The sequence below is a fragment of the Microcebus murinus genome, chromosome 9 (genome assembly GCF_040939455.1).
Source record: "Microcebus murinus isolate Inina chromosome 9, M.murinus_Inina_mat1.0, whole genome shotgun sequence".
Lineage (NCBI taxonomy): Eukaryota > Metazoa > Chordata > Mammalia > Primates > Cheirogaleidae > Microcebus > Microcebus murinus.
The window spans coordinates 46,813,070-46,834,183 of NC_134112.1; the positions used below are offsets into that span (position 1 = coordinate 46,813,070).

The following is a 21,114-nucleotide window of genomic DNA, read 5'->3' on the forward strand; positions in this document are numbered from 1 at the left end:
GTTTAAAAAGAAATTTCCAATTTATCCTCATTGATTTATAGCCAGTTTACAATTCAAAATACAAAATTTTATGAGGGGAGGCCGAGGCAGGCGGATTGCTCAAGGTCAGGAGTTCAAAACCAGCCTGAGCAAGAGCGAGACCCCGTCTCTACTATAAAATAGAAAGAAATTAATTGGCCAACTGATATATATATAAAAAAAAATTATCCGGGCATGGTGGCGCATGCCTGTAGTCCCAGCTACTTGGGAGGCTGAGGCAGGAGGATCGCTTGAGCCCAGGAGTTTGAGGTTGCTGTGAGCTAGGCTGACGCCACGGCACTCACTCTAGTGGACAACAAAGTGAGACTCTGTCTCAAAAAAAAAAAAAAAAGAAAAAAAAAAATTTTATGAGGAATTGAGTATTGTAGTAATTACCACACACACGCACGCACGCACGCACACACACACACACACACACACACACACACACACACCAATTCAGGCTTATTTAACAAACCATTATGTTTCATATTAAAATTTTAAAAAGCTATATCTTAACTCTGAAAAGTTTCAAAAGGCACTCATGTTATCAGAAACATAAAACGTTTTTTCTTTCATTACCATGAGCTCGAAGTAAAGCTTCAGCAGTAAACAGAGGAGCCTGAAGCATGTCTGCAGTTTCCACAATGAGCATATCTTTCAATCTACGAAGATCCTGAGGCCTTAATCCTTCATATGGCTTTGAAAAGAAAAAAAAAAAGTTAAATTGGTCATTGTACTCTCAGAAAGTATGAAAATACATATAAATAAATATATAGTTGGCCCCCCATATCCATGGTTCCTTAAAACCATGGATTCAACCAACCATGGATTGAAAATATTTAGGGAAAAAAATGGTTACGTCTGTACTAAACATGTACAGAGTTTTCCTGTTATTATTCCCTATAAAATAGAGTATAACAACTACTTACATAGTATCTATATTGCATTAGGTATTATAAGTGATCTAGAGATGATTTAAAGCATAAGGGAGGATATGTGTAGGTTATATGGAAATACTATATACTATTTTATATAAGAGACTGGAACACTGGCAAATTTTGCTATCCAAGAGGGTCCTGGAACCGATCCTCCATGGATACTAAGGGATGACAGCATTTGATTACCATTTATTTTATCTTCCAGTTTCAATATGGTTATTGAAGTTTAAGAAGGCTTTTTTATTCTCCACCACCATGGACTTCAAACTACCCTTTCACAAGTCTCTTTTAAATGGGAAAGCAGATGCTGAGGCTCATGTACCTTATCATTCTAAAAATAAAAGTATCATATTATAATGGCAAGGCCATCTTACTTTATAGTTTTAATAATTGGATAATACAAAAAGTATTAGAAACAAAAACCCATAATTCCGCCAATGAGCAATAATCATTATTAAAGTTCTCTTGTATTTTTATCCAGTCTGTTCGTTTTGCAAATCAATTGAGAAAAGTGACTATGCCATACTATATAGACTTCTTTCTGGTAAACATGTCATCTATTTATGAATGTTCTTTAACACCCCTTTGTTTTCTTTCTACAGGAACTGTATCATCTTAAGTTTTTTATTCCTTTTTTTTTTTTTTTTGCTTTTAACAAAAACATACAAAGAATAAGTCACAAGTGTCTCGCCATTCAGATCAATGACTGGTAACATTTTTGCCAGACTTGTTTCAAGTCCTTTTTGAAAACAAAGAAGCAAAACTTTATAAAGCCAAAATAACCTGTTTTATGTTTTCCCCATTCTATTTCCTTAATCTCCCCATTCCTTGCCTATGGCAGTCATTATTAGAAATTTGATTTGTAGCTGTCATAATACTATGGCATAACATTATATATATATATCACTAGGCAATTTACTTTCTCTTATTCTTATTCAATATTATGCTTTTATCATTAATACTGATACACATATCCATTTCAATTCTTTAAATATAGGTAACAAACTTAATGCAATAAGCACAGAACTAAAGATCATAGCTTAAAAAACCACAGAAATTCCCAAGTATCTATCAGAAAACAACCACTGAGGATGTCCTCTGGCAGCATTTATCACAGTTTTCAGAGACTTCTGGGCAATTAATAAACCTCACCTATTGTAGCTGATTTACAGGTATTATCTTTATTTCTTGCTTTTTTTTAGTCTCATGGTAACCATTTCATTAATTCTTACTTAACTTCATATAACTAAAACTATTCACCAGGTAGGTATAATTTCTCTCAGTTGGCATGATAAACTTCCTGATCCTTAAACATCTTATAGAAGGGATACATATAAGAGCAATGAGTGTATTAATGACAGAAAAGACTGACAGGCTTGATAACATAAAAACCTGCCAAGATTTAAACATATGAAGTGCATTATCTTTAATATATAACAAATTGGTGACAAGTTAAAAAATAAAAAAAGTTATAAAAATATAAATATCCTTAAAGATATAAATTCTATCTAGCAAACTGGCCAAGATTAAAAAAAAAAAAAAGACAATACTCAATATACTCAATGTCAGTAAAGCTGCAGTGAGCTGGCACTCAAATATACTGTAGGTGACAATAAAAATCAGTATATCACTTAACAACTTAGCATCATAAATCATGAGCCTTTAAACTAATTCATCTTTTGACCCAGTAATTTTACTTGTAGGCATCTATTCTAAGGTATAATCACAAATGTGGACATAATTGGTTATTGGCAATGTTACTTTAAAAGTAAAAAAATACAAATAACCCAAATGTACATTAAGGAAGTTATAGGACACTCACATGTTAAATAGTTAGCAAGTTTGTAAAAATCAAGAGATGTTAAGAAAAAAAGCCTATTGGACATAATATATAATATCAAAATATAAAATATGCAAAGAGAAAAAATGGAAGGTAATCCTGCAAAATGTTATAAGCATTATTTGAAAGTGGCAGAATAATACATATTTAACATTTTCATTCTGCTTCTTTTTATGAAGAACATGTTTCTAACTAAAAAACAGAAGTCACTGGGGATGATAAATAGCTACCAATAGTGGCAGTGTACACAGTCTATAGTGTTATTTCTTTTAAAAATGATGCAGTCTTTGTTAAATACATTTCATATCAAGTGGCATTAATAGCCTACTTGACCTATGTATACATTCAGCTATACTGTCGTGAATCTTTACATATACAGGTATCCCATGACTTATCTAGAAAAAGAAATGAAGTCAGGTGTGCTTGTAGTCCCACCTATTCAGGAGGCTGAGGCAGGAGGATAGCCTGAGCCCAGGAGTTCAAGGCTGTAGTGTGCGATGAATGCACCTGTGAATAACCACTGAGCTCTAGCCTGGGCAACACAGCGAGACCCCCTTCTCTAAAAAAAAGGGAAAAATCAGGCCAACGATGTCATCGAAGAGTACTTCAAATGCAAGAAGTGAACAAATAAAACTTTGGCTCATGAAAAAAAAAAACAAGGAAAAAAAAAAAAGAAATGGAAATTTAGCCCAAACTATTCTATATGCGAATACCATTAAATAAAAGAGAAACACTGCAATTTAATCCAAACTATTCTTAGAAAAAGTATGATGTATAGTTTGCTTTTAAGGTAATTTATGAAACACTTTCCCCTGTAAAAACATAATAAAACCCTTTAATAATTAAGTTTGCATTACTCATTCCAGTATAGAAGTTATACACATACATATACATATTGTAAATACTAGAAAATGTGTTCCAAGTCCAGATTTGGCAACATGTAACTCCAGGACAGATGCAGTTCCATCACAGTAGAAGGGAAGAAAGTCAAACTACAGTAGGCTGAAGAGTGAATAGAAGGTGAGGAAGTTGATATGTATATACAACTTTTAAGTTTTGTTTCTCCTATGCAAAGATCAGAGATATGAGGCTCCAACTAAACAGGGACAGAGGCATGGCTGGGGAAGGGTGTCAATGGTTTTGTTTTTTAAGATGGGAGTTACCAAGGTATGTTTGTTGATAAGATCAATCCAGAGGAATAAGAGAGAGTGATGAACAGGAGGACTGGAACTTCAGAGTAATAGGAGTGAATAGGATTCATATTATACAGCAGTACCTTTATTTATATGTAAGTAAACAGATTCATACATACTACAGAAAAGGTACCCTGTCCCAGGGTTTCTGGATGTATTTTTATATTTATGGCTATGGACATGACAGGGTATTTAGTATATTGCAAAAAAGACCACACAAACTGAGTTTTAAAGAAGAAAAAAATGAAATTTAATATAAAATCTAAAATTATCACCTATAATTCTTTTACTTAAAAAAAAAAAAACTGACCTCTCGTTTGTCTAATGCAGCATATTCAGCTTCTATTTCTTCAGCCTCGGGATCCCGGGAGAATACCATTTGAGATTCCAGATTGAGGGCCAAATCTTTGTGGTGTTGTTTTTCAGCACAATCACAAGGAGTATCTTTATTTTCATTCTCAGCAAACAAGTCTCCTCCATGTTTTACTAAAAGCTAAAAAAGTTTTTTTTCAAAAACTTGCAACCACTGACTTAAATGACAGTTATTTCATGGTATATTTTTTAAAACATTAAAAATATAATAAAATAAGCATAAAAATGCAATAGTATGTACAGTATGTATTTGAAATGACAATAAAAGATATTTAGATACCAGTGGCTTCTGATTTTAAGATTAGTAATTCTTGTTTTTCAGTAATGTGAGAGTTTTTTTGGTTAAAAACAATAATAGCAACCCCACAAAACAATTTCTCAAACTTGAAAATGAAATTCTTAAGCATTTTGTTCAGTCCAAAAATAAAGTTTTTTTTTTTTTTTTTGAGACAGAGTCTCGCTTTGTTTTCCAGGCTAGAGTGAGTGCCGTGGCGTCAGCCTAGCTCACAGCAACCTCAAACTCCTGGGCTCGAGCGATCCTCCTGCCTCAGCCTCCCAAGTAGCTGGGACTACAGGCATGCGCCACCATGCCCGGCTAATTTTTTTATATATATATCAGTTGGCCAATTAATTTCTTTCTATTTATAGTAGAGACGGGGTCTCGCTCTTGCTCAGGCTGGTTTTGAACTCCTGACCTTGAGCAATCCACCGCCTCGGCCTCCTAAGAGCTAGGATTACAGGCGTGAGCCACAGCGCCCGGCCCAAAAATAAAGTTTTACTTAAAGATAGAAAAAGGTTATAGGTATTCAATGCTTTAAATTTAAAATTTTCTTATAATTTCTATAAATCTTTCTTAAACAAGAACACCGCTGACACTGTTACTTTAGCCCATTAATAACTGGAAATTATTAGCAGACAAAAGTTTTCACTTGTATCATTCATTATCCAGTGAAACATGAAAATGAAATTACGATGAGCAAGTCACTAAGACAAAGCTGTTTTCATTATTCCTCAAAATAAGTGCTGGGAATAGCTATTGAAAGCCACATTGGGAAGACACTCTATCAAACAATTCCTCTTTGGCCCAAAGAAGTCCCACCTTTGAAAACACATGGAATAATCACTTGGCTTGTACACTAATGAGGTTTCCGCTGGCTTTGCAGAAGTTAAATATGTTGTTATTAAGGAATAAGTTCAAGTTTTCCCATTATGTCTGCAGAGACATTAGGAAGGGCATGAATGTCATGACAGCCATATCTAGGACAACCCTAAAGGACAGCCTGACAATTAGTCATAAAGATTATTTTATAGGATTCAGTCATATGCATCATAATATAGTAACAGTCATCATTTATTGAGTGTCTCTTAAGTGCCAAGCACTATGTTAAGAACTTTAAATACACATTCTCATTTAAAATAACAACCCCGTACAACAGGGATATTATAATATCTCAGAAAAGTTAAGTAACTTGACTAAAGTTACCCAGCTAATAAGCAGTACAACTGAGATTCAGACACAAGTTTGAACAAGTTTTTAATTATGACTGGATGTTGTACTGACCTGCAGTATATATATAGGCAGATCACATAAATTGAAGAAGCCAAATGCACCCTGGTTCCATCTTGATATTCTGCCCAAGCTCTTATTTATAACCTAAATATGAATACTTTTTAGAGATTTTCATTTTGTATGAGAGTTAATCAAAATGATAATTTCTTTTCATTTTCTTCCAAATAATTTTACGTCTCCTCTCTTGCCAACAAACATATAACCTTCCTATATAAAGTTCTTTGGATCTTGAATCCTTATGGTTCCCCTACAGTCATCCCAAGCATCCTGACAAAACAAGGAACTTGTATCAATGCCAGGTCTGGAAGCCACAGGCTAACTTGACAAGTCCACTGGATTTGCTTTTAGCTTCTTGCTCTAGGCAAAGGGGTATTCCTCAGAGCTAAGATGGCTTAAAAATATTTTTTTTAAGTTGTAAATATAAGCAAACAAAAACCCCTAGAATACGAAATATAGATGTGTGGCCACAAAGCTTAAAATGTTTACCACCTGGCCCTTTACAGAAAAATATTTGTTGACGATAGCGCTAAGTGCTCATTGTGGCAGCCACCTTCTAGATTAGAGTCTGAGGGCAAGGTTTTATCAGCTGTTATTGACCACCTAGAACCTTTTATTCCAAGTGTGGTCTGGGGAACAGCAGTGTCACTTGGGAGTTTGTTAGAAATGCAGGATCTCAGCCTCACCACCCAACCTCCTCATGCCCCACCCAGGCTTCTAAATCAAAGTCTGATTCTGATTGCCAGGAGAGTCATTATGTACATAATTATTATTATACACATTATTATTATGCACATGTTTGAGAAGCAACAACCCTACCAGTATGGCTGTAGAAACTAATATATTTATATGACCTAAATCTATTCAATACTGGGGATTTGTAGTAAGTATACAGGTTTATCATACAGGATCTATTACCATTTTTAGCCTCTCTGCTTCATAGGTTATCCAACATCTAAATACAAAATAAACTATCTGCTTCTGATTACAGGACTAAAGAAGTGACTTTATTCTTAGGTTTTCTACTCAATGCCATAAAAAATGATTTCTAAGTTGCACACTGAATTAGTGTTCAAAGTTATGATTTGATTTCCTTTCACAATAGACATTAACATGCAAGGCATACTAAATATTGGCAAATAAGACAAAGCATCTTTAACTTAATTGTCCCTTTAGCAAAAGGAAAGATGACAAAATTTAAGAAATTGTGCCCTAAAAGAATCTTGGTAAAGGGAACCTTATTAAAAGGATATGGTAGAGTGTACACTTCATTCATTGGAGGATTAGAAAAATGTGCGAGTATAGATGGGTATGTGTGAAGTCACTGTTAAGGGTCATTGATGACCACTGTTAGAACTTGGGTTGAGACTGGTAATATGTCCTTGCAAACAGCCCCCTAATGAATTTGACTGGAGGTGGGTCAGGGAAGACCACAAAGATCTATGTCTCACTGCTGCAATTTGGCACTTGTCAAGACACATAATTGATGGCGAAATGTAGGGTCTACGTTGGTAGCATTTGTCTTGACAATGAAAATCTGCCTCTATAGAAACTTTGGCATAGAAGCTAGCTAACAACAATATTGCTTGATATTGGAGGGGAATGTATTAATAAGTACCTGAGCTTGCTACCTCTGGGGCATAAGATCAGGAACACCAGTAAGTGAAAGATATATTAGGTGTAGATACCTGTTAAATTGTTACATCTGGTTCTTTTAAAATGCTTCAACCAAAGCACCCTATCATTTTCTCACTCTCAAATTAGCTAAGAAAAACTCAACAGAAGGAATGAATATTTCATTCAAATACGGTTTTTTTAGTCTGTCTCAAATACTTGGTGGTACAAAAAATGTTCCACCTTAAAAGAAACATCAAATTGTCACTATCTGAACAAATTTGTTCTTCTATTCTGCCTTTCTTTCCATTCATAATTCAGAGGAAGAAGAGTACCGGTTTTAAGAGCAGTAAGTCCCAGTTCTTAAGACAAAAGCCACCCCACCTCTTTGATACAATCAAAGTCTGGTGACTCCAGGTAAGTCATTTAACTGCTTTAAGTCTCAGTTAACACAGGTCCATCTGTAAATTGTGGCTTATATAATTTCGAAAAAAGATGTATAACAGGATGATTTCTAAAGTCTGTTCTTATCTAAAATTACCATTTCGGCCGGGCGCTGTGGCTCACGCCTGTAATCCTAGCTCTTGGGAGGCCGAGTCGGGCGGATTGCTCAAGGTCAGGAGTTCAAAACCAGCCTGAGCAAGAGCGAGACCCCGTCTCTACTATAAATAGAAAAGAAATTAATTGGCCAACTGATATATATATAAAAAAAATTAGCCGGGCATGGTGGCGCATGCCTGTAGTCCCAGCTACTCGGGAGGCTGAGGCAGGAGGGTCGCTTGAGCCCAGGAGTTTGAGGTTGCTGTGAGCTAGGCTGACGCCATGGCACTCACTCTAGCCTGGGCAACAAAGTGAGACTCTGTCTCAAAAAAAATAAAATAAAATAAAATAAAATAAAATAAAATTACCATTTCATCATCTCTATTTCCTGTATGACCTTGAACACTCCATTATTCCATCTCCACTCTGACTTTCTACTAGTTCCTGGCACAGGGATCCCTTATCTTAATCTTGTTATCCTTCTAGTTACTTGCTGAATAATTTCTATCTCAGCCACATTTGTCAAATTAGTGTTTGATACCTATTGTCTCTCCATTTCGACAGCAAATTATTCAATTACTCCCAGCAATCTGACTTCTACCCTGATCATTTTACTGAAACAATATTCTAGAAAGTCATTAATATCTCTCAACTCTCAAATTCATCAGCCTTTCTCAGTCCTCCTTTACCTTTCTGCAGCATGTCACATAACTACGATCTTTCCTTGAAATTCTTCTCTTGACATCCTTGACATGCATCGTCTTGGTTCTCTTACTTCCCTGCTTTTTCTCTTTCCTTCATAGACTGCACTTCTTGTTCTCACCACCTTTAAACATAGGCATTCTCTAAATTAATGCTGGGATATAACTGTTATTTTCTCTATAACCCAAAGTCTTTTCCTTGGATCTCTCATCTATGCATTATCTTGCTTTTAGTTGTCAACTCTATGTAGATGACACTCATTTCTAAGTCTATATTCTTATTCCTTAACATTTAGTCCTAATTTTCAAAGATCTGGCTATCATTTCATGTGGATAATCTAAGACCTCAATCTTCATCCTTTTAAATGAAAATTCAATATATTCTCCCTTTCTTCCAACCAATTCCTTCACTTCATCTCACTTTTCAAATGTTTGTTATGGTTAGCAGGTTTCAAAGTAACTCAGGTTCAAAACCAGGCTCATTTTACTTAAAAATAGTTAATTAATTTTACTCTAATTATAGATGTGATATGTTATAGAAAATGTAGGAGAATCAAAGAGAAAATAATACCATCCAAAGATAGCTTACTATTGTCAATACTAACATTTTATAGCTTCCATCATTTTTAACCTTTCTCTCCTTTGCTTCTTATATCAATTTGGTCACCAAATGCTACCAATTCTTCACAATGTCTCTTGTATCTGCCTCATTCTTTCCGTCTCTAATACCGCCACACAAATCCAGGCTCTTTATCTGTTCACACCAGAATTAGTGCAATAATCTTCTAACTCCTATCGCTCCTTCTAATACATTGGTTCTCAACCTTGGCATCAACTGGAGAACTTTAAAATTCCACAGCCTGGGGTCCACTCTTAGAAATTTTAATTTTCTTGGCCTGAGGTTTCTGTCCAGCCATACTTAGAACCACTATTCCAGCACAAAGGTCTCCCAAACTGTGTGATAATCATCTGGGTAGCTTAAAAGTCATATAAGGTAGATCTGGAGTGGAGACTGTAAAAAGTATGTACACTTTTTTTACAGGTGATTCCAATGTAGGTGGCCCACAGACTATGCTCTAAGCCAGGGCTCCTCAAGCTTTAATATAAATATGAATCACCTTGGGATTTTGTTGAACTACAGATTCAGATTCGGTTGGTTTGGGATGGAGCCTAAGATTTTGCATGTCTAACAAGTTCTAAGGTGACTGATGCCAACACCAGTCTGAGGACCATTGTTTGAGCAGCAAGGCTTTAGGAAGCACTGCTTCAGAAGTAACTCATTCAAATCTATTTTACATTACAACCATTAAGGTAATCTTACTATATTTGCTTTCATAATATCACTTCTCCAATAAAAAATTTTCAGTGGCTAAATTTTCTATAAAAGAAACCCTAAATTCTTGACTTTGGCATTTAATAGTTTCTACTTGGCGTAACTTCTATTTTCCTTTTAAGTCATCTGTCTTATTCCTCCACAAAATACTTTAATCTTCATATGCTTGAGAACAGTGCTTCTCAAACATGATATGCAAAAGAAACACCAGGAAAACTTGCTAAAACATTTTGGAAATCTACTCTCAGAGATTCAGCTTTAGAATGTGGAAGTCTGGTGGGCCTGATAATTTGTATTTATAACAAGTTCCCAGGAGTTACCGATGCTGCAGGTCTGTGATCCATATTTTGAGTAGCCTGCTCCAAATACTTAAACTGAAATCTGAACCACTCAAATCTTACTATTATCCATGAAATCTTCTAGGATATGTATAATTAAAGTTATCTCTCCATCCCTTCAATACCTATAACAGTCACTGCCTAAATACTTAGGATAGCCCTTAATATCAGAATATTTGGGGGACAACAATGAGATCATAACTCTCTTGATTAAAAATTAGAAAACTGGCTGGGCACGGTGGCTCATGCCTGTAATCCTAGCTCTCTGGGAGGCCGAGGCAGGAGGATCATTTGAGCTCAGGAGTTCGAAACCAACCTGAGCAAGAGTGAGACTCCATCTCTACTATAAATAGAAAGAAATTAATTGGCCAACTAATATATATAGAAAAATTAGCTGGGCATGGTGGTGCATGCCTGTAGTCCCAGCTACTCAGGAGGCTGAGGCAGGAGGATCGCTTGAGCCCAGGAGTTTGAGGTTGCTGTGAGCTCGGCTGACGCCATGGCACTCACTCTAGCCTGGGCAACAAAGTGAGACTCTGTCTCAAAAAAAAAAAAAAAAAAAATTAGAAAACTGAAGCCCAGAAAGGCAAAGTCGCTCAGTTGCTAAGCTCGGACTATAATTCCTGTATTCTTTTCCATTTTAAAACTCCAAATGCTAAAAACACAATATAATTAGGTAAAACTCTTCAGTCTGACCTGTAAATGATTTTTATGACTTTTCAATGAAGTGTGAGCGGCTCTAATAGCTGCAAAGTGTCAAATAGGTCTGTGGCTGTATAGGGAAAAGTGTGACTTACCACGTTTGGTTTTTTAGTGACCTATATTTGATCTGATACTAAGCAGCTACACTTAAAACTTTGAATAAGCAAGTATGGCATGGATGCACCGGAAATATCTAAGAGAACATTTGGCTTTTTTTGAGATAGAGTCTTTCTCTGTCACCAGGGCTAGAGTTCTATAGTGTCAACCTACCTCACAGCAACCTCAACCTCAAACTCCTGGGCTCAAGCGATCCTCCTGCCTCAGCCTCCCGAGTAGCTGGGACTACAGGCATGCGCCACCATGCCCGGATAATTTTTTTCTATATATTTTTAGTTGTCTGATTAATTTCTTTCTATTTTTGGTAGAGACAGGGTCTCGCTCTTGCTCAGGCTGGTCTGGAACTCCTGAGCTCAAATGATTCTCCTGTTTTGGCCTCCCAGAGTGCTAGGATTACAGGCGTGAGCCACTGCGCTCGGCTGAGAACATTTGTTTTTAAAAAACAGCTTTTCACCAACAGTGAAGCACTATGTAAAAAAACCACCTCTGTCACAGCCACCATTTATTGACTCACTATTATAGGCTAAGCACTAATAGAAGTAAAATGAGGCCTGATGCCTGGGTTTGTTCTAGGAAGTCTACCAAGGGGAGAGATATCACAGGACTTTTTATTGGAACATGCTAAACCCATTTTCCTTCTCCAAAGTCCATTTCTATTTGAAAACAGAAAATAAAAACTCTCAGCAACTAAGAAAAAGTGTATTACTTACTAACATCTTGTAAGATTTAAGATTTTTTTTTTTTAGAGATAGGTTCTTGCTTTGTCTCTCAGGCTGGAGTGCAGTGGCACAATCATAGCTCACTGCAGTCTCAAACTCCTTGGCTCAAGTGTTCTACTTGCCTCAGCCTCCCAAGTAGTTGGGATTATAGGGTTGGACCACCACACCCAGCTAATTTTTCTTATTTTTTGTAGAGATGGGGTCTCTATAAAATTGTATTAGATATTATAAGTAAGCTAGAGATGATTTAAATTACACAGGAGGATGTGTGTAGGTATATGCAAATACTACACCATTTTATATAAGGGATTTGAACATCTGTGGATTTTGGTATCTGTGGGAGAGTTCTGGAACCAATTCCCTATAGATATTGAGGGATGACTGTATTTATTTTATGCACTCATACTAGAAAACAAAATAAGGCCATTAGTTAACATAGGCTTCCTAGGGAAACTCTTCTAGTTTAATTAACAGTAAACATAATCAAAAATCATTAACAGCCTAAGTCATTAAGGGCCTAAGAATATAACTAAATATACATAAGAGATTAAAGATAAGCTTATGTGGGTAAAGTGATATGCTAAAATTTGTTGATGAAAACTAGAAAAAATGTAAGGTATTTATAGGGCTCCATCTGGAATGTTTTACATTAAGTCAAAGAACTCTTCTAAATACAGAAAATGGAAACAGTCAAAAATGGTATGGTTTATGTGATGTGATATGCTGATAGATCAAACAGTTAACACACATACATATCCAACAAATCATCAGGCCTGTCAGACAGTACAGTATAAACCGGGCACTAATTTCCCTCACTGAGCAAAAAATAATGCTGGTAAAACCACCATACTCAATTTTTTGAACAATTTAATAACCGTGTGTCATTGTAAACATACTTCAAAATCAACAACTACTAAAGCAATGCTTCTAGAGAAATTTTGGAAGCAAGATATTAAAGCAGCAATTTAAGAGCATTATTACTACTATTATGAATAACCTATTTTCTACTCTAACCCACTTAAAAAATATGATACAGTCCCAGAAATAATGGTGAGTCACTAAAGCAGGGATTCTTCCACAGGAGGTGGGCATAGCACAATATACAGAAAAGCTGTGTAAAAACCCTCAGGAATTCTTCTATTAGTCTCCCTCCCCACAAAATCATAGGATATCCTTCTATCACAGTGAATCAATGTTAGTAAGCATTACTTGAAAAAGTAGTTTCAAGGTAATTGCCATTACTAACTAGTGGACAAAGGTGACACGAACACAAGAAATTAAATGACAGACATTCTAAAAGATTAACAAGTATTACAAATAATAGCTGTAAACAAAAGACATGATCACGAGCATCTAGAAATGAAAAGAATTGACACTTGAGATATACTGAAGAAATGTGTAAGTGGCTATAATCTTTGAATATGAATAAGAAAATAGACATTCATATTTTTCATGTATTGATTGATTTAGAAATATAAAATATATATACATGCATAACATTAAGAAAACACTAAGTTTTTCAGATATATATTTTAATCTGATTAGGATCATTGCTTTTCCAATAAAGGTATGTATCTTTAGTAATGAAGACACTCAGTAAGTCTAAAATGCTCCCCACACATACTTAAATACATCTATACAAAAAAATTTCTATGAGCTATATATGGATTGACATGAAATTGGTAGCTGAGAAAAACCTGTTCTGTTGTATGTATAGTAGTGATGATATTATATGGAGTAATGATTTCTTAGATTAAAGATTCCATATTATATGGGTGATTTTATCTAAGCATGTGGTTAAACATTTCATATATATAAATAATATATATTATAAATTTATACATGAAATATATATGGAAAAATTCAAATATAGTGTGCATTCAGGAACACTTTAATGCAAATTAACCAGAAAAATAACACATTTTAAAATTATAAATATTTTTTTAATTCCCAAACTATATTCATCAAAAATTATTCATTACTTACTGAATCAATCAATTCTACTTAACTATGGGTCCCAATTGCCAAAATTTGTTCATAGCCAATATGTATAAATTTTATAAATTGGTTACCAAAAAAATTAGCAAAAAAGCAGAATGTATCTTTACTAAAACTATTACTCCTAAGATGACAGGGCTTAATTTATGGCCCCTACCTTAGGAGACACTAGCGAATTTTTAATTGCTCTTGATTCCATTTTATTTTGAACATTGACTGTTTGGCTGTGGGGACCCCCCCCCCACCAAGCTAAACTGTCAACTTTTGAAATGAAACAACAAAATAACTTTATTTCAAAGGGGGCCTTAATTCTATTAGAATGACAAAAGAGACAAAAATGACTAGCTAAATTATTAAGACAAGGAAAACAAACTGATTATTACATATTATTCAGGCATAAATTTTACAATGAAGAATATTAAAAAATAAAAACCACCAAACTTTTACCTCTACACAGGCTTTCATCCCTGAGGCAGCAGCATAGTGCAGGGGTGTGTTTTTTTTGTTATCAACAGCATCAATAGCTGCTCTCTCATATTCACCCTGGTCAAGTTTTGCTCCTTTCCATCTTAAGATCATCTGCAAACAATCTGCTCTTCTAAAATCATCTTCTGCGGGGCGTGCTAAGCGAGGATGAAGGGCTCCTTCAGATATCATAATTTGAGGTCCCATACACAACAAATGCATAGATGTTTCATTGTGCACATTGCGTTTATTTGGATTACCATCTCTACCAAAAAGAAAAGTCCTAAAGTGGAAAGGAAGGAAAAAAAGGTTGAAAATCATAGAAGATAACAAATTTAAAAGATAAACTCTACTTCTAATCTGATAATCCAATTTCTACTGAAGTGTTTTATTTACACTAGGTTGAATGACTAATTCTTACAGTTTTAAAAAACTCCATTCTGGAACAATACTAAGAAAACTAAACTTGAATATCTTTAAGTACTTGCTAATAAAAGGGGAGGGAAAAAGGAAGATAAGAGAAATGGAGGGGTCAGGGGAATAGAAAGGGAAAAAAAAGCAAAGTGGCAATTTACAGATTAATATGTCAATTACATAATTGTCTTAGGGTACATTAAACATTTCACACCAATTTTTTTCTTCTTCCTTTATTGCTCTGTGGTATTTCTCTTGTGTACATATTTATTTAATGAGGAAGGTGACAACCAATATAAGAACTGCAAGTAATGCCTAAATCTGAGACCAAATTTTAAATTTGGAAACAATTTTCTCTACCTGAAGATCATCAGTTAGGCTTTTAAATAATAAAGTTTATATTTATACCATACCTTAGTCTACTTGAGCTGCTATAACAAAAAAATACCATAAACTGGATGGCTTATAAACAACAAACACTTTTTTCTCATAGTTCTGAAAGCTGGGAAATCCAAGATAAAGATGCCAGTCTGGCATCTGGCAAAGGCCCGTTCCTTATAGAGGCCTTCTTGCTGTGTTCTTACTTGGCAGAGGGGACTAGACAGCTCTCCAGGGCCTCTTTTATAAGGGTAGTCACTAATCCCATTCATGAGTTAACATAGCTGGTGTGAGAAAAGGCTAAAAGGTCCAGTCTAAGGCAGTAGAAGGTCCTAGACAACTTTCGGAACAGTAACTCTGGATCTACCCTGCTCTTACTATTCAAGACTCTAAAGTACAGCCCTTCAAAACTAGCCTGTTAGGTTTTTACCATCTGCCTTTATTAGAAATGTCCACAGCAGGAACAGATGAATTATTACTACTTACTTGTGATAACTATGTCAATTCCTCATATTCCCATTTCCCAATGGCACAATGCAATCAAAGCCAGATCAGATAGATGTCACCCTACATGTACTGGGCTCTGCACTGTAGGTGAGTGTGGTAGGCAGAATAACACCTTTAGTCTGAAGATGTCCATGTCCTAATCCCTAGAACCTATGAAGATGTTACCTTACACGATGCAAGGAATTTTGCAGATGTGATTAAATCAAGAATTTTGATGATGGGATTATCCAGATGGGCCCAATATAATCAAAGAGAGGAGGAGAGGAGGAGAGAAGGAGAGAGAGGGAGAGAGAGAGAGAGAGAGAGAGAGAGAGAGAGAGAGAGAGAGAGAGAGAGAGAGAGAGAGAGAGAGAGAGAGAGAGAGAGAGAAAGAGAAAGAAAGAAAGAAACAAGCAAGGAGGGAAGGGGAGGGGAGGGGAGGGGAGGGGAGGGAAAGGGAAGATGCTTATGGCCTATGATGCTGGCTTTAAAGATGGAAGAAGGGGCTGTGAGATAAGAAATGTAGGCAACTTTTGGAAACTGGAAAAGACAAGAGAAGGCATTTCACTGGGAGGCTCCAAAAGGAATGTAGCCTTGCTAAAATTCAGAGTTTAGTTCAGTGGAACCATTATAGACTTCTAACCTCCAGAACTGTAAGATAATAAATTCATGTTATTTTAAGCCTCTAAGTTTGTGACAATTTTTGGCAGCAGCAATAGGAAACTAATACAGAAAGGAATCCTGAAAATAACAATCTGGAAGGTTAATTGTAAGACTTGTATAGCAGACCCCCACCCCTCTGGAGATGGGGAAAAACCTACCCCTGAGGGTAAACAAATTCTCCTAGGGAAAGATCCTGAGTTTTTACCCTTTGGAATATAAAATATGTCTCTATGGGAAAGATAAGACTAGCACTTCTGGGTTTTACAATTTAGTGGATGTCTCCATGGTTCCAGGGCTCATCCATTCCTCACTCCCTTTATATGTGAATATATATCTCCTAAGAGGTACATCTCTCTGGAGTTCTCAATCTCTATTCAGTCATAATTTAATTTCCAAGGCTTATCTTTTAGCTCATGTCCCAAGTTTCAGTAAAATTGGCTCCAAATTTTCTCTACAGCTTCGTATACCCTTTATGGCCTTCTGATGCCCGCAGCACGCCCGCAGCTATTTGATTTCCCAGAAACTGATTCAGATGATATAAGCAAACTCAACCCTATTTAGAAGCTTTATTACACTATGCTCCTCCCCCAGTAGAACTGGCCACTCCCTTTGTCTTCATATAACATCCTAATTATATAATTATATCTGCTCCCTTCTCTTAATTAGTTTATAGGTTTCTGAGGCAGGACCTATATCTTGGTCTTTTGTGAATGCTGTCAACGCAGCGTCAGACAGACAGTAAACTCATGCTATGATTTTGACAAATAAACTGGATGAATATTAAATGTTCATGATCTAGATAAGTGTCATGGGATTGGGGATCTCTCCAGCCAACACTTTAGATCTCTCAAGCCAGCAATGTGGCACACTGGTCAAGAACATTGCATCTATTAATAGTACCAGATTGCTAGGTTCTAATCCCAGTTCTGTCATGTTCTAGCTGTGTGACCTTGGACAAATTAAATAATAGTTCATAACAACTAACATACAATTCATACCCTTTGACTGAGTAAACCTATTCCTCAGAATTTATCTTAAAGAAAATAAATTTTCTTTTAAGAGATAAAAAATCTATACAAACAATGACATTTGATATAGTGTTACTTTGAATAGAAGAATTTGGAAAACACTTAAATGTCTGGTAATAGGAAAAATGGAAATCCTTATATATCTACATGAATGCTTATAGGTAAGTGAAATATAAAAACATGATTTCATTTCCCTTCACAATCTTTTAATATATACACGTATGGATAAAAACTACTCGGGAACATGAAATACTTCTAACAGTTATTTAGGGAAAGCAGGAGTATGAGTAATTTTGTTTGTTTATATAGCTGTAAATTGCTTAATAGTTTTAAAATAAAGAGATTTCATTTTTCTTAAAAATTTAACTTAGGAAGACATTATTATAATTAATTCAGATTCTGAAATATTCTGTACAACTGCATTTATCCAGTCTTTCCTATTCCCATTTCCAATATATCAGTTATTCTCTCTTTTAGTTTATTCAGAAGAGTTCAGGTTCTTATCACCATGAAATTTAATGTAAGTTGAGGGGATGTCAGTTAATATGGAGGGATCTCTCTTTCTCTATCATGTTAAACATCTCCAGATCCTCTCTGATACAGGGAAGAGACAGTGAGACACTTCTGCAAATGTTCTCATATCCAATATGCCAGGCTCTGATTAATCAAACTAAACACAAAGTGTGTTATTTTGAAGTTAAAGTATTAAAATAGCTTCTTTATATATATTTACTTACAAAAGATTCTCAAATTTATCAGACACAGTACCATAGCTGCATAAATACTGCGCTAAAACTATTCATAAAATTAGATATTCAACTTTTTTTTATCACCTTTTTTTTTATTTCAGCATATTATGGGGGTACAGATTTTAAGCTTTCAATAAATGCCCATTCCCCTCCCTCCCCCCACAAGTCTGAGTCTCCAGCATGACCATCCCCTAGATGGTGCACATCTCACTCATTATATATGTATATACCCGCCCCCCTCTCCCCTCCCCCCTGCCCAATACCCTATTACTGTAGTACCTATGTGATCACTTAGTTGCTGTTCAGTTAATACCAATTTGCTGGTGAGTATATGTGGTGCTTGTTTGGATATTCAACTTTTATTAACTCACATTAATAGTCTCCTCTCATCTGTTTAAATGCAAAATTGATTCTTCCTTAAATTTATTTGAATGTATAAATGGAAAAATATATATATAATTGATATGGAAGCTTTACGTCCCTGTAACTGTGCTAGTAATAATGAAGCATTCTTTATTACATGCGTATAAGGTTAATTCTGGAGCAGGGATAGGAGATAATTAGCAGCATGGCAGAAAGAAAAACATTAATCTAAACATTAACCCTCCCTTTCATTTGATCCTAGTAACCCATCTAGGAGCCATGTGATTTTTCTAGATTCTTTTCACTGTTAATTCTCAAATGGCCAGTTTATAACCATTACCTGAATTTCTTCTAGATTCATTTTCCACTTCACTACGACCCTATTTTTATCGTTATCCTAAAGTTTCACTTTCTCATATAATCAGGAATTTCCTAAGAGCTAAATTATTTATCACTGTATTTAATTTTTGTTCTAAACCATAAACTGCTGTTTCATTTACGTCTTGTTTCATTAACAAGAATTCTATTAAATATCCTATTAAATATTATCTGGGTTTCCATAACCACACACCTTTTCAATTACCCTCAATATTTTTCAGTGTTAACCTCTATTTTACCCATGGTGATTGGCTCTACTTCCTACCCCCTATTGAAAGTAAATTTAGTTCTTAACTCCATATATTTCTCTATATAGATTCCCTTATTTTAGAGAGCACATTTGCTCTCAAAGCCATTTCTTTTTCAATAGTTTCAGTGAAAACATTTTGTAAATTTTTAAGTCTGATCAGAACCCAAATGACATGCAGTGGTGGCAAAATCATGGTTTCCTTCAAAGGCTTTTACTATAGGCTGAGATCCCCTAACTCTGGAAATATGAAATCCGAAATGCTTCAAAATCCGAAACTCTTTTAGCATGGACTTGACCTTCAAAGGAAATGTTCATTGGAGCATTTTGGATTTTAAATTTCTAGATATGGGATGCTCAATTGAGTAAGTATAATGCAAATATTCCAAAATTGAAAAACCCCCAAATCTGCAACACTTCCAGTCCCAAGCATTTTAAATAAGGGAGATTCAACTTGTGTTACTTCTGTGACAATTCTTTTTTTTCTTCATCTTTTTTTTTTTTTTTTTTTGAGACATCTCGCTCTATCACCCAGGCTAGAGTGCTGTGGCGTCAGCCTAGTTCACAGCAACCTCAAACTCCTGGGCTCAAAGAATGTTTGATCCTCCTTCCTCAACCTCCCGAGTAGCTGGGACTACAGGCATGCACCACCATGCCCAGCTTATTTTTCCTATTTTTAGTAGAGATGGGGTCTTGCTATGCTGCTCAGGCTGGTCTCAAACTCCTGACCTCAAGTGATCCTCCTGCCTCAGCCTCCCAGAGTGCTAGGATTACAGGTGTGAGCCACCACGCTCAGACATCTGTGACAATTCTTAATGCTCTATCACCCTATATGACTTCTCATGTGACCTCTAGCCCACAACTTTTTATAGGCTTCTTTCTCTTGCATCTTGTTTTGCCATCATCTCATAATCAACCTAGCTCCCTTCAAAATAAGTCTTTTCTCTCAGAGCCTCAATTTCTTGCAATAACCCAAGTCTTATTCTCCTAGTCAGTAACATGTACTTACAACTTCAGTTCCTTTCAAAACTCCTTTTTATACAATAAATATTGATTGAACCCTGATTATTTACCAGGTTCTATTCTAGAAGTTAGGGATATTGCAAAGAAAACAGACTAAGTCCCTACCCTTATGGGGTTTGCATGCAAGAAAGTGGGGATGAGAGAAGACACCTGCATTTCAATTTATTGAAAAGAACTTGACAGCTCCTACAATATAAAAAAGTAAAAAAATAGAAATCAGTAATCGGAAACTCTATTTTAACTAATCCACGAAGCTACAGGCCTTGATGTTAATAAGTGCTCTCATAAAGACAGGTTCTAATAAAGATTTTTTATTTTATTTGTTCTGAAAGACAGACCCCTTTTATTTCCAATGAAGCAAAAGAAGATATTCCGTAGAAGATACAACTAATGACTTAAATATTCTAATTAGAACACATTGACTCCAAAGTCCATGGCCTTTTTGCTACATTCAGCAGTAACTATGGGTGTATGAATTTAGTTTCCCATAAAAGAGGCAGTGTGATATGATATAAACATAGAGTACTTGGGTTCAGAGAGAAAGAGAAGCAAGCTAGCTGTAAACTGTAAACTCCTCTTCTTTTACCATATAATTTTGCCTAAGAAAAGAAGAAAGTGATACCTACTATTGCAAGTGCCATTAAGCTAAAGGAAACAAGAATAAAATCAAGGCCTTATCTCAAACAGGAGCTTTACTTTATACCTAAAGGGTCATTAACTAGGTATATCTCCCTTTGCCTACACATATGTCATATGTTAGGTATCTAGCCAAGCTCAGCCAGAGTCTACATTGAAGTAAGAAAAAAGTATCCCAGATTACATGAAGCAGCATGAGAAAGTAAGTCATCAACTTGTTAAAAATTAAGCAGGGTTAAATACAGTGAAATAGGTGAAACTACCTAAAACACAAATAATTAAAATAGACTT

General features: G+C 35.5%; 1 protein-coding gene across 4 annotated transcripts in view; it reads right to left on the reverse strand.

Moving 5' to 3' along the window:
• The window catches only part of ANKIB1 (ankyrin repeat and IBR domain containing 1), a 137,754-nt gene that overhangs the window by 72,820 nt on the left and 43,820 nt on the right, over nt 1-21,114 (reverse strand). For 2 of the 4 annotated variants that reach the window (XM_012779615.3, XM_012779614.3), the window contains exons 3-6: nt 14,441-14,741; nt 5,926-6,018; nt 4,303-4,485; nt 601-718 (exon numbers count right to left, since the gene is read on the reverse strand). In XM_012779615.3, coding sequence (XP_012635069.1) covers nt 601-718; nt 4,303-4,485; nt 5,926-6,018; nt 14,441-14,741 — 695 coding nt within the window. The remainder of the gene's footprint in view (nt 1-600; nt 719-4,302; nt 4,486-5,925; nt 6,019-14,440; nt 14,742-21,114) is intronic. The other 2 variants (XM_012779616.2, XM_012779617.3) reach the window with 1 other exon arrangement.